The 14896-nt window shown below is 42.4% G+C and overlaps 1 protein-coding gene across 1 annotated transcript in view; it reads left to right on the top strand.

Moving 5' to 3' along the window:
* Window positions 1-14896, top strand: part of tmem37 (transmembrane protein 37) — a 32232-nt gene that overhangs the window by 12853 nt on the left and 4483 nt on the right. Inside the window, exon 2 of the mRNA XM_072262122.1 lies at window positions 1179-1259. Within this exon, the coding sequence (XP_072118223.1) occupies window positions 1179-1259 (81 nt within the window). The remainder of the gene's footprint in view (window positions 1-1178; window positions 1260-14896) is intronic.

Genomic DNA, 14896 nt, shown 5'->3' with positions numbered 1-14896 from the left:
TAGGCAACTTTTTTTTTACTTTGAAAGCCTTAAAGATGTCATAGGATCTAGTTGAAAGCGATCAAGCACTCTGCAATTGGAGCTAAAAGAAATTTAGTAAACCTAATCGACACACACCAAATGTTGGAGGAACTCAGCAGGCCAGGCAGCATCTATTGGATACTGTACTTTTTTTCCATTGATGCTGCCCGGCCTGCTGAGTTCCTCCGGCATTTTGTGTGTGTTGCTTGGATTTTCAGAATCTGCAGATTTTCTCTTGTTAGTAAATCTAATGTCAGGCTCATGTGAAGCCATGGGAGCAGCTGGTGGATGGTCATATAAGCAGCTGGTGCATATCACAAGTCCTGGTTATGCGACCACTGACACCAGGCGGGCAATCTCTGAAGAGTACTGATACTGGCTGGGGTCACCCGTCTTGTAAAGACACTACCCAGTAGAAGGCACAAACCACTTCTGTAGAAACATTTTGCCAAGCACAGTCATGGTCATGGGAAGACCATGATCACCCATGTCATATGATACGGCACATAATGATGGTGAATGTCAGTTTCAGAATTTGCAGGTTAATAGATCATATGTGATCAACACATCATTTGAAAATTATTCTAGTCAATTTCTTGTTTCAAAACCTGTTGCATAATCTGAAATGATAAATTGTCTAATAGGATATACTCCATTGAGCATTGCAAGTTTATTTCTTTTTTTTGCACTAATTTTTAACTCAACCATTTAAAAGACGTATATACACTTACTGAAATTCAGCTTTTTCCCTATATTTATTCATCATGTATTTCATTGTACTGCTGCCATAAAGTTAACAAATTTCACCACGTATACTGGTGATATTAAACCTGAATCTGATTCTGAAATCCTTCTGTTGAATATATTAGAGGCTTTTCAGAGACTTTCAGATAGGCACATGAATATGAGGAAGATGGAGTGATATGGACACAGTGTAAATAGGAGGGATTAATGTTTGGGAGGTTTAAAATTCACTTCTAAGCAGGGTCAACACAACATTGAGGGCTGAAGTACCTGTTCCTGTGCTGTTCTGTTCTATGAAACTTGTGTAGGCTTCACAGAGCTTGAAATCTGAATAACAAATAAAGAGAGGCATCTTACAGCATTAGAAATAAAATAATGAACTAAGATTATTCTTCATATTTATGCCTTTGCAGATTGATGATGGAAAACGTGACATGCACATACTAGCAAAGGTGAAAATGTTCATCAAGAAACAAAATGAATGCTTGCTTAAGGTGAGTTTTTAAACAACTGGATTTGCTTAAAAACTTTCATGAAAAAGGCACCAATTACCAAATCACATAATGCACCCTGTTCATGACAAGAACATATGTCTTTCATGGTGGTGGTCTCTGAGACCCCAGATGACATCGCCTGAGAATAGAGGGGCATCCATTTTGAACAATGAGGAGGAATTTCTTTGGCCGGAGAGTGGTGAATCTGTCTAACTTGTTGCCACTGATGGCTGTGGAAGCCAAGTCACTCAAGGTGGAGGTTGATGGGTTGTTGATCAGTCAGGGCATGAAGGGATTCAGGGAGAAGGCAGGAGATTGGGGCTACAGGGAAAATAGATCAGCTATGATGTAATGGTGGAGCAGACTCAATGGGCCAAGTGGCCTAATTATGCTGCTATATCTTATGGTTTTATAGATATGAATACTGGGGAACAACTGGATGTCATATTTAGAGAGATAACAAAACTCCTACAGTAACTGCACCATGGGTGTGCCTTGCGATCCCAATTTTCCTGTTATAATTGATGTAGAAATACTGTTTAGAATTTCCAACTGATAAAAATAAACACTTAAAAACCATAGAAAAACTACAGCACAGAAACAGGCCTTTTGGCCCTTCTTGGCTGTGCCGAACTACTTTCTGCCTAGTCCCACTGACCTGCACACGGACCATATCCCTCCATACACTTTTGAGGTGCTATGGGGATACGTCTCGACCAGAGGAGGTGTAAGGTGCTCCTTCCCACCACTAGTCTGCAGGTCACCCTTGGGCAAGGTGAAGCACTTGCTTAGTCCCCCCTCCCCAATGATCAGGGTCACGTGAAGCCATGGGAGCAGGTGGTGGATGGTCGTACGAGCAGCCGGTGCATATCACAAGTCCTGGTTATGCGACCGCTGGCACTAGGCAGACAATCTCTGAAGAGTACAGATAATGTCTGGGGTGATCCGTCTTGTAAAGGCACTGTCCAGACAAAAGCAATGGCAAGCCACTTCTGTAGGAAAGAGTTGCCAAGAAAAATGATGGTCATGAGACCATGATCACCCATGTCATACGACACAGCACATAATGAGAACATGTAATTCACATAACATTTTGTCACGAAGCCCATGACAGGTTGAAAAGGACCAGCAGAAATGGAACACACCTGGAGTCCGGTTTACTATAAATTAAGACTATATTTATTACTACTACGAATTAATATCATTAAACCGAATAATACAATACAGGTTAGAAACTATTTTTTTTATATATATATATCTGTAAATGTGTGTGTGGATGCAAAAATAATAGTCCAGGAGGTAGATACCAGTCTTACGGTGTCAGGTAAGTTTAAGCAGTTCAGTTCACTTTGTGTTGTGTCAAGTTGGATTGATATATATATATATATATATATATAGAGAGAGAGAGATAATTGAGTTGATGTTCAAGTCGGCAGCTTTAGTTGTTCTTGCTTCCGAAGTCTTCAGAGTCACTTGTTGTGACCCCCCCCCCCCCACACAGACACAGATGGACAGAGCCCCTTCTAGGGAACGGTCTACTAACCCACAGCACGGGTTCACCACCAGCAGACCCCCACAGGCAAGCTCTTACCCGCACTGGTAATCACGGGTCGAAATTAATCGGTCCGTGGCCTCCACCCTCATGGTGGTCTTAAACTCCACCAGTGGTTTCTCGGGTAGCTTCCCCAGTTCTCTCGTGTCGTGTCTCCTCTGCTGTTATCAGACCGAAGGATCAACCTTTTATAATCCATCCAAAATTCCAGCGTCCGTTAGCTCAAACGCTCTGAGCTGTTACCATGGTGACTTCCCAGCTCGTGTCTCAGCTTGCGCTGTTCTCCCTCTGTCCCTCTGTCCCTCTGTCCCTCTGTCCCTCATTGTTCATTAGACTGCTGAACTTCCTAGCAGTTTCTCACCTGCGTGACACTGTGGACTCACTTTCAAGGACTCTTCATCTCCTGTCCTCAATATTTAATGGTTATTTACTTATTGCTATTATTTTTCCTTTTGTATTCGCACAGTTTGTTCTCTTGTGCACACTGATTGTCTGTCTTGTTGGGTGCAGTCTTTCATTAATTCTATTATGGTTCTTTTAGTTACTGTGAATGCCCACAAAAAAACAAACCTCAGGGTTGTATATGGTGACATGTATGTATTTGATAATAAATTTGCTTTGAAGTACTGAATTTATTTATAATTTTCAAGTCTCTGCTTTGTACGTGTTACTCTTGCTATTGAGAATGTTGTTTTTCCGAATCAAATTGTGCCACCTACTGGAAGCACCATCTTAGGAACACAATGTAGGTTTCAGTTTACTGCCATCAGTAGCGTTTCTGAATGTGTCCTTTCTTACCCAGAAAGACATTATTGCTCAACATCACCTTTCCTGTTTTGTAAATAGGAAGCTTATGACACAAGTAGTCCTTTGGCAAAACAAGGTCTTTTCCCATGGCTCAGACGGTGCTTTTTCATTTCGGACATGTTTACACACAAATTACAAAAAAGCAACAAGTACGAAAACAAAAAAAAAACTCCCAATGCTGTAAGTCCGGGGAAAAAAATATTCTGGAGCAGAACGGCAGCATAGTAGTTAGCACAATGCTTTACAGTCCAGCGACTCGTGTTCAATTCCCGCTGCTGAGTGTAAGGAGTTTGTATGTTCTCCCCGTGACCACGTAGGTTTCTTCCGGGTCCTCCCACAGTCCCACAGTTCAAAGAGATACCGATTGGCAGGTTATTGGTCATTGTAAATTGTCTGTGATTAGGCTAGGGTTAAATTGGGGGATCGCTGGGTGGCGTGACTCGAAGGGCTGGAAGGGTCTATTTGTTGCTGCATCTAAAAAAAAAACAACTAAATTAATAAGTAAGGCAGAAGATAGTGGAATATTTAATACATTGATAGCAAGTGAAATGTATTCAACACTTTCTGCTTTAATTATGCAAAAATACGTACAGATATTTCTGAAATTTCCCAAGCAAATGACATTTGCACAAGAGTCCATGTCGGGTGAGGCATTTTAATATCAGACGGGTAAAATTAATCCTTAAGTATTTGTGTGATGTCCATAATTAGATGGAACTCGATATGGATTCAGTGTAGATTTGCTCGTGTTTGGCATTCTATAAATTAATTACAGAGTAGGCCCATGGGGCCACACCATCCCGATGACCCCAATTAACCCCAAGCTAATCACAGGACAATTTACAATCTAAGTGGTACGTCTTTATACAGTGGGAGGAAACAGCGGCATCTGGGAAAACCTGTGCATTCAGTGGGGAGCACATACAGAGACTCCTGAACTCTGAACTCTGGAATGCCCCGAGCTGTAGTGGTGTCATGGTAACCGCTATGCTATGCTATTTATTTCCCCCAACTCGTTTAGTCGAACTACGGCCAGGATATTTAATGGTGTGTGATTTCCAAGAATGAGAGTTTCTGACAATTCTAAGTTGGGCATGCAAGCCTTTTTTTAAAATGGGGATTAAAGGTGAACTACTCTCAGTGATCAGGTTTCACCTGTAGACAGATAAATCGAGTCGTTGTTTGATAAGAACCAGAAGACTTAGAAATCAAAAATGCTTCAAGATGTGTAGAAAAGGGAATCTGAAAGAATAATATTATTTTAATTAGAGAATGTGGTAGGAGAAGTGGGTAAGATTTGGGGCTGCTGTGATGCAGATTGAGAAGGCTAGTGGATGGAGTGTGCGGTGAGAGGTCAAGGACACAAATTTGGATAAGCAATAGGTTGGCACTGAGATAAATTTATTTATTTATTTTACTTGTTTAGTGATACAGCATGGAATAGGCTCTTTCAGCCCTTCGAGCCGCCCCTCAAACCTCAACAAACCCACCGATGAACCCTGTCCGAATCACAGAATAATTTACAATGACCATTTAACCTGTGGGTCTTTGGACTGTGGCAGGAAACCCACACATTCCACAGGGAGACCGTAGAGAATGGCACTGGGATTGAAATGCCTCCGAGCTGTAATAGCATTGCGCTGACTGCTTTAAGTGGAGAGAAGTGAGAAGGAAAAATTATGGTTATGGTCTGGAATTGCTGATCTTGCTGCAACCCAATGGTTTTGGCAGAGCCTTTTGTAACTGCAGGGGAGGACAGCAGGTTTTTGATTTTTGGAGGTGGTCAGGAGGCCAGATCTCAAGGGGATTTCAATGATCTGAATGGATCATCAGTGAATGGAATATTACACAGCTCTTTGGGAAGAGGTCAGTGATATTGATGGAGAATCATCGAACCTGCATTAGGGCTTGATGATTTGCAAGGCCAGTGGGGTTACAGCATGAAGGTGGTTGGGGAAAGTCAGTGATTGCTGGTTGTAATTTCTTAATTATTAACCAACAAAACAATATCATTACCAAACTATCAGGCTAATTACAAACTGTGTGAGTGAGTCCTTTGGGTATTATTCCTTGCTAATGAGTTTTTATATAAAGAAGTTTAAATAACACTGTCACAAAAAAGCTATCATAACATCACTCTTGAAACAATTTAATTAGTTCTGTCTTTATGGCTAAATTACAAATTATTAGAGCAATCTGTTATTAAAAAAGTATTAACTTTGGCTTAAACAGTCAGGTAAGGATTAATTCAGATATTAGGCTACTTTATGTAAGCTATCTGACCAGAAATTAATTTCATGTGATACCAACCATCCCAGTTATCTTCGAAACCAGAGGAAATTTCCTGGTAATGTGACCTTTTCTGTTGCAGTTATCTTTCATTTTTTTTCTCTACTGGAGGTAATTTCCTGATTTATCAGTGGTACCTTCTGTACACAATTGGGTTGATGCTTAACAAGTCTTCATCATTCCTATTCCCCTCCCCTACCTTTTTATTCTGGTATCTTCCCTTTCCTTTTCAAACCTGAGGAAGAGTCTCGGCCTGAAATGAAGACTGTTTATTCATTTCAATAGATGCTGCCTGAACTGCTGAGTTCCTCCAGCATTTTGTGTCTGTTACTCTAGATTTCTAGCATCTGCAGAATCTCTTGGTTTTGTTTTATTATTCCTATTTCCCTCATTTATCACACACTGCTTAGAAAGAGAGAAGCTTAACCTAGAGGCCACTATGACTGTTACTGTTGCCATTAAACAGCACTGATTTACTGAAAATCCTCTACATTACACGTGCAAAACAAGTGAACAACTTCTGCTTTCAGCTTTTGTCTTCCAAATACTTCATTCTGACAGCCACAAATAGTATTTAAGCATTGTAACATTTTGATTATCTTCTTTTCCTTTAAGCTTAATAATGGAGTTTAAACACTAATTTTGATTGCAGTAGTCATAACCAATTGATCATTCACAACATGCTGGAGGAACTCAGCAGGTCGGGCAGCATCCGTGGAAACGATGAGTTGACGTTTCGGGCCGGAACCCTTCGCTACGTCCACCACAACTGGCAGGATCTCCCGGTAGCCACCCACTTCAACTCTGCTTCCCATTCCCATTCAGATATGTCCATACATGGCCTCCTCCACACTGCCATGATGAGGCTAAACTCAGGTTGGAGGAGCAACACCTCATATACTGTCTAGGTAGTCTCCAGCCCCTTGGTACGAATGTAGAATTCTCCAACTTCCGGTAATTTCCTGCCTATCACCTCCCTGCTTCCCCTCCCCCACCCCTTTGTCTTTCAAATTATTGGTTTTTCAACTGGACCTACCAGCCTTCTCCTTCCCACCCTCCCCCCACCTTCTTTCTAGGGCTTCTGCCCCTTCCCTCTTCGGTCCTGACGAAGGGTTCCAGCCCGAAATGTTGACTGATCATTTCCACAGATGCTGCCCGACCTGCTGAGTTCCTCCAGCGTGTTGTGAGTGTTGCTTTGATCCCAGCTTCTGCAGATTATTTTGTGTTTATAACCAATTGATCAACTTCCTGAAATCGGTAACAGGAAACATACATTTTAGGTCGTCATCATCATCATCTTGCGTCATTTCGTATGCTGTAGGCAATCGTGGTCCCCTTGATCGTTCTTGATGTGATTGTTCTTGGCAATTTTTTCTACAGAAGTGGTTTGCCATTGCCTCCTTCTGAGCAGTGGCTTTGCTAGACCGGTAACCCCAGCCATTATCAATACTCTTCAGAGATTGCCTGGTATCAGTGGTCGCATAACCAAGACTTGTGATATGCTCATATAACCATCCACTACCTACTTGCGTGACTTCATGTGACTGTGATCAGAGGGCTAAGCTGGTGCTACACCTGCAGGCCAGCAGAGGGAGGAGTCGTCTTAGACCTCATTTGGTAGAGACACAGCTCCACCCTATGAAAATAAAACTCCAGTTTATGTGAAGGTTTACGGATTATTTTGTTGAATGCATTGTCAATAATAATGTGGAGTGTCATTTCAAGTTCATGTTATGTCCATGATGCCTTATTTTTTTCCACAATATTAGTGGACACTTTGTATTCATATTTTCTTACAAAGTTAGGGGTAAAGTTGTGAATTTCTGAATGAACTTTGTTTCTGTCAAGGTTTAGAATTTCGGGCTTTATAAAGCTTTGGACACACCACATTTGGAGATTGCGAGCAGCTTTGGGCTTCAAATCTCAGAAAAGATGTGCTGGTATTGGAAAGGACCCACAGGAAGTTCATGAGAATGATTCCAGGAATGAAAGGATTAAGTTATGAGGAGTGTCTGATGGCTCTGGGTCTGTACTTTCTGAGTTTAGAAGAATAAGGGGGATCTCATTAAAACCTATTGAATATTGAAAGGTCTGGATGGAGTGGATGTGGGGAGGATGTTTCCTATATTGGGTGAGTCTAGGACCAGAGGGCACAGCCTCTGAGTAGAAGAACTTTGATTAGCCAGGGCATCAAAGGGAGGCGAATGAGGTTAAGAGGGATAATAAATCAGCCATGATTTATCAGACATGGCTCCAGGGTGACCAGGGATGGGAGCTCAACGTTCAGGGATATTCAATATTCAGGAGGGATAGACATGCAGGAAGGGGAGGTGGGGTGGCGTTGCGTTGCTGGTCAAAGAAGAGATTAACGCAATAGAAAGGAAGGACATAAGCCGGGAAGATGTGGAATCGATATGGGTAGAGCTGCATAACACTAAGGGGCAGAAGACGCTGGTGGGAGTTGTGTACAGGCCACCTAACAGTAGTAGTGAGGTCGGAGATGGTATTAAACAGGAAATTAGAAATGTGTGCAATAAAGGAACAGCAGTTATAATGGGTGACTTCAATCTACATGTAGATTGGGTGAACCAAATTGGTAAGGGTGCTGAGGAAGAGGATTTCTTGGAATGTATGCGGGATGGTTTTTTGAACCAACATGTCGAGGAACCGACTAGAGAGCAGGCTATTCTGGACTGGGTTTTGAGCAATGAGGAAGGGTTAATTAGCAATCTTGTCGTGAGAGGTCCCTTGGGTAGGAGTGACCATAATATGGTGGAATTCTTCATTAAGATGGAGAGTGACATAGTTAATTCAGAAACAAAGGTTCTGAACTTAAAGAGGGGTAACCTTGAAGGTATGAGACGTGAATTAGCTAAGATAGACTGGCAAATGACACTTAAAGGATTGACGGTGGATATGCAATGGCAAGCATTTAAAGGTTGCATGGATGAACTGCAACAAATGTTCATCCCAGTTTGGCAAAAGAATAAATCAAGGAAGGTGGTGCACCCGTGGCTGACAAGAGAAATTAGGGATAGTATCAATTCCAAAAAAGAAGCATACAAATTAGCCAGAGAAAGTGGCTCACCTGAGGACTGGGAGAAATTCAGAGTTCAGCAGAGGAGGACAAAGGGCTTAATTAGGAAGGGGAAAAAAGATTATGAGAGAAAACTGGCAGGCAACATAAAAACGGACTGTAAAAGCTTTTATAGATATGTAAAAAGGAAAAGACTGGTAAAGACAAATGTAGGTCCCCTGCAGACAGAAACAGGTGAATTGATTATGGGGAGCAAGGACATGGCAGACCAATTGAATAATTACTTTGGTTCTGTCTTCACTAAGGAGGACATAAATAATCTTCCAGAAATAGTAGGGGACAGAGGGTCCAGTGAGATGGAGGAACTGAGCGAAATACATGTTAGTAGGGAAGTGGTGTTAGGTAAATTGAAGGGATTGAAGGCAGATAAATCCCCAGGGCCAGATGGTCTGCATCCCAGGGTGCTTAAGGAAGTAGCCCAAGAAATAGTGGATGCATTAGTGATAATTTTTCAAAACTCGTTAGATTCTGGACTAGTTCCTGAGGATTGGAGGGTGGCTAATGTAACTCCACTTTTTAAAAAAGGAGGGAGAGAGAAACTGGGGAATTATAGACCGGTTAGCCTAACGTCGGTGGTGGGGAAACTGCTGGAGTCAGTTATCAAGGATGTGATAACAGCACATTTGGAAAGCGGTGAAATGATCGGACAAAGTCAGCATGGATTTGTGAAAGGAACATCATGTCTGACGAATCTCATAGAATTTTTTGAGGATGTAACTAGTAGAGTGGATAGGGGAGAACCAGTGGATGTGGTATATTTGGATTTTCAGAAGGCTTTTGACAAGGTCCCACACAGGAGATTAGTGTGCAAACTTAAAGCACACGGTATTGGGGGTAAGGTATTGGTGTGGGTGGAGAGTTGGTTAGCAGACAGGAAGCGAAGAGTGGGAATAAACGGAACCTTTTCAGAATGGCAGGCGGTGACTAGTGGGGTACCGCAAGGCTCAGTGCTGGGACCCCAGTTGTTTACAATATATATTAATGACTTGGATGAGGGAATTAAATGCAGCATCTCCAAGTTTGCGGATGACACGAAGCTGGGTGGCAGTGTTAGCTGTGAGGAGGACGCTAAGAGGATGCAGGGTGACTTGGATAGGTTGGGTGAGTGGGCAAATTCATGGCAGATGCAATTTAATGTGGATAAATGTGAAGTTATCCACTTTGGTGGCAAAAATAGGAAAACAGATTATTATCTGAATGGTGGCCGATTAGGAAAAGGGGAGGTGCAACGAGACCTGGGTGTCATTATACACCAGTCATTGAAAGTGGGCATGCAGGTACAGCAGGTGGTGAAAAAGGCGAATGGTATGCTGGCATTTATAGCGAGAGGATTTGAGTACAGGAGCAGGGAGGTACTACTGCAGTTGTACAAGGCCTTGGTGAGACCACACCTGGAGTATTGTGTGCAGTTTTGGTCCCCTAATCTGAGGAAAGACATCCTTGCCATAGAGGGAGTACAGAGAAGGTTCTCCAGATTGATTCCTGGGATGGCAGGACTTTCATATGAAGAAAGACTGGATGAACTGGGCTTGTACTCATTGGAATTTAGAAGATTGAGGGGGGATCTGATTGAAACGTATAAGATCCTAAAGGGATTGGATAGGCTAGATGCAGGAAGATTGTTCCCGATGTTGGGGAAGTCCAGAACGAGGGGTCACAGTTTGAGGATAGAGGGGAAGCCTTTTAGGACCGAGATTAGGAAAAACTCCTTCACACAGAGAGTGGTGAATCTGTGGAATTCTCTGCCACAGGAAACAGTTGAGGCCAGTTCATTGGCTATATTTAAGAGGGAGTTAGATATGGCCCTTGTGGCTACGGGGGTCAGGGGGTATGGAGGGAAGGCTGGGGCGGTGTTCTGAGTTTGATGATCAGCCATGATCATAATAAATGGTGGTGCAGGCTCGAAGGGCCGAATGGCCTACTCCTGCACCTATTTTCTATGTTTCTATGATGGAATAGTGAGATAGTCTTGATAGGCTGAATGGTCTAATTCATTTTGTTATGGAGTCAAGGGTACTCATTGCCAAGGTGGGGAATTCTTTAATATTCTCCTTCCAGTGAATGTCAGGTAAAATGATGCAAGAATCAAGAAATAAGTGTGCCATCCCTGCCAACTCATGAGGTTCCCTGCATTTGACTGTTCCAAATGAACAAGAAATATTTGAGATGCCATTTGGAAAATCTGAAGTCCATTCATTTACAGGAACACCATTTAGGCCAGGGCTTCCTAACCTGGGGTCCACAGACTCCTTGCTTATAGTATTGGTCATGGCATAAAAATGTTGTGTACCCCTGAGTTAGTGTTCTGACCAGCTGCATCACCGTCTGTTCTGGGAATTGCAAGGCATCTGACCGCAAGGATTGAGGGGATCACCAGGGTCTCTTTCACCCATCGGAGTTTGTTTTCCAGGAGAGCTCCGTAAGCAGGGCACTTAAGTGTCAAGGATCTCGCCCATCTGTCCCACAATTTCTTTGACCTTTTACCATCAGGCAGAAGGTATCGTAGCATTAGGACAAGACCAGTTAGGATGGGAAACAGCTTCTTTCCCCAAGCTATGAGACGACTGAACTCCCTGTCAGCACCCAGGTCTCGTCACATATGAAGTGCCAGCAGTGTTATACTGTTTAAATGTGTCATAAAGGCACCGTATGCTAAATGTCAATCTTTTGGAATATATTTTGTTATTTGTGTTGTGAGTTATATGAACTGTTTTACACACCTTCGTCTGGAGGGTCATTGATTTGTTTGGCAGTATACATTTATATAGTTCAATGGCAATAAGCAAACTTGATCTGGGATTTCCAATGCACCAGTGTTCTTTTAGCCAGCCATGTGGGGATCAAAGATGATTTGCTCCTTTACTAGTGATGAGATGTGCATTGGTGAATTATTTGCAGGTTAGCTGCTTGACCACTGCTTTATCTTGAAAAAAGCAGTATTCTGGTCATTATCATCATCATCTTAAGCCTATCACTCCTGCTGGGGCATAGGCCGCCAATAGCAGCTAGCCAGAGTCCTCAGTTCCGGGCCATTCTTTCACATTGTTTCCCTCCCTCATCATGGAGTACCCTTCCTCTCCCAGGGATGAGGCCTTCGGAGCTTGTGTACTGCAGGTACATAGAGGATGGTGTTACTGGCCCTACCCTCCTCCTTCCACTACCAGGTTTGGGACCGTCCATGGTGGGGTTAGGTCATATATCAAGGAGATACAAAACATTTGGAGATCAAGATCTGCAAAACTCTGCAGTAATACATGGAAGTTCTTCCCACACAGGGATACAGGTGCAATGCCATGAACTCATGAACTTTGTTCCATTTTTATTTCATAATTTATAGTAATTTTGTTTTTGCTGTGCACAGCCGGCAGAAAACAAATTTCACATCATATAAAACAATGATAATAAACCTGATTCTGATTCCGATTCTGGTGTCTAGCGAAAAATACCCTCCCTCTTTCCTGGCTTCTCACCTGTCAGTCAACCTCTCCCTCGGCCTCCCCTGCCTTCTATTCTTTTGAGCTGCTCACCTTACCCTGTTGGTCACAGCACCCCGACTTCCAGATACCAGAGTTTTCTTGCTATTCCGTCACAGTTCACACCTCTCAGATCAGCTTGCCTGTCTTCTAAAACTGTGAAACCGCACATTCAAACCCTGCCTAACACAGCAGGCCACAAGATGTTAAAACCCTGGCCTCTAGTAATCCCCTGTTCAAATTACTCAGCTTCTAGGCAAACAGAACTGTCAGCTTGTCACAGATGTCAGCATCAGATATTTTCCTTTACTTGAAATTCCTTTTTTCCATGTTTTAATCTTATGATGTGGCCCAGGTGTGATAGCGATCTCCTTGTGCACTGCTGACAATTTACTCTTAAGCTGTAGGTGTCCACATTACATATGGTGCAACATGGCAGGAGAACATGTGTTTATGCCAATCACTCCCCTTCTGTCAGCACGGAGAGTCATTTGTATTGTGAAATGAACACGGTTTCTGGTTGCCTGAGTACTTGTTTACAGACCATTTGAGAGAAAGGTAAAAGGACAGCATTGACCTGGTCAATAATTAATAGCTTTTGGGTTGTATCCATTTAGAAAAGTTTGAAGTAAGACTGCCTAAACATTATAAAAGAAATGCTTTGTGCAAATCTAGACAGAGATTCGATAAGGTTTATCACCCAACTGCTGGACTTGCTGAGCTTGTCTGATATTTTTCTGGAGCTTGATGTTTAAAAGCCTGACTACTCTCGATGCACCCATTTCCCTAAAGCCTATTACATCTTGGTCTCATTTTTATTTCCCATCTGCCGTTAAGCAGAAAATTGACCTGAATTTAAAAGGATTTCATGGGATTTTCAAATGAGCAGAGATTGAGTTGTTCGGGCCCGTATTTCTTAGAGTTCAGGTAGAAGACTGAGACATGATCTCGTTAAAATATGTCATTGAGTCAAAGAGACGTACAGCACAGAAACAGGCACTTCAGCCCATCTACTGTATGCCAAAACCATTTAAACTGGCATGTAGTATATACTTAGAGCTGGTGGTTAAGCAGTGTATCATAAGACCATAAGATATAGGAGCAGAATTAGGCCATTTGGCCCATCTAGTCTGCTCTGTCATTTCATTACGGCTGATCCAATTTTCTCCTCAGCCCCAATCTCTTGACTTCTCTTCATATCCCTTCATTCCCTGACCAATCAAGAATCTATCGACTTTGCCTTAAATGTACATAAAGAATTAGCCTCAACCGCTATCTGTGGCAAAGAATTCCACAGATTCGCCACTCTCTGGCTAAAGAAATTCCTCCTCATCTCTGTTCTAAAAGGACGCCCCTCTATTCTGAGGCTGTGTCCTCTGGTCTTAGACTCTCCCACCACAGGAAACATCCTCTCCACATCCACTCTACCAAGGCCTTTCACCATTCAATAGGTTTAAATAAGGTCACCGCCTCATTCTTCTGAATTCCAGTCAATACAGGCTATTAACTGCTCTTCATGTGACAAGCTACTCAATCCTGGAATCATTTTCGTGAACCTCCTTAGAACCCTCTCCAGTTTCAGCACATACTTTCTCAGATAAGGGGCTCCTCAGAACTGCTCACAATACTCCAAGTGAGGCCTCACCAGTGCTTTATAAAGCCTCGACATAACATTCTTGCTTTTACATTCTAGTCTTCTTGAAATGAATGCTGACATTGCATTTGCCTTCCTCACCACAAACTCAACCTGCAAATTAAAATTAAGGGAATCCTGCACAAAGACTCCTAAATCCCTTTGCACCTTAGTTTTTTTTTTGTATTTTCTCTCCATTTAGTAAATATCAACCCTTTCGTTTCTTCTACAAAGTGTATGACGATACACTTCCCAACACTGTATTCCACCTGCCACTTCTTTCTTCATCCTTTTGTGTCTAAGTTCTTCAGTAGCCTCTCTAATTCCTCAAACTACCTGCTCCTCCACTTATCTTCATATCGTCTGCAAACTTTGCAACAAAGCCATCAACTTCAACATCCAAGTCATTGACATAGAATGTAAAAGAATTGGTCCTAACATAAATCCCTTTGGCAGCCAGCCAGAAAAGGCTCCCTTCATTCCCACACTTCGTCTCCTGCCAATCAGCCACTGCTTTATCCATATTTGAATTTTTTTCTGTAATACCATGGGCTTGTAGCTTGCAAGCAGCCTCATGTGTGGCACCTTGTCAAAGGCCTTCTGAAAATCCAAGTACACAACATCAGCTGATTCTCCATTATCTAACTTGCTAGTTAATACTTCAAAGAATTCCAACAGATTTGTCAGGCAAGATTTTTCCTTGAGGGAACCATGCTGACTATGGCTTATGTGCCTCCAAGTACCCTCAGTCCTCATCCTTAATAATCGACTTCAACATCTTCCCAA

The sequence above is a fragment of the Mobula birostris genome, chromosome 6 (genome assembly GCF_030028105.1).
Source record: "Mobula birostris isolate sMobBir1 chromosome 6, sMobBir1.hap1, whole genome shotgun sequence".
Lineage (NCBI taxonomy): Eukaryota > Metazoa > Chordata > Chondrichthyes > Myliobatiformes > Myliobatidae > Mobula > Mobula birostris.
Note: the sequence above shows the minus strand (reverse complement) of the source record. Positions and strands in the feature narration are given on the sequence as shown.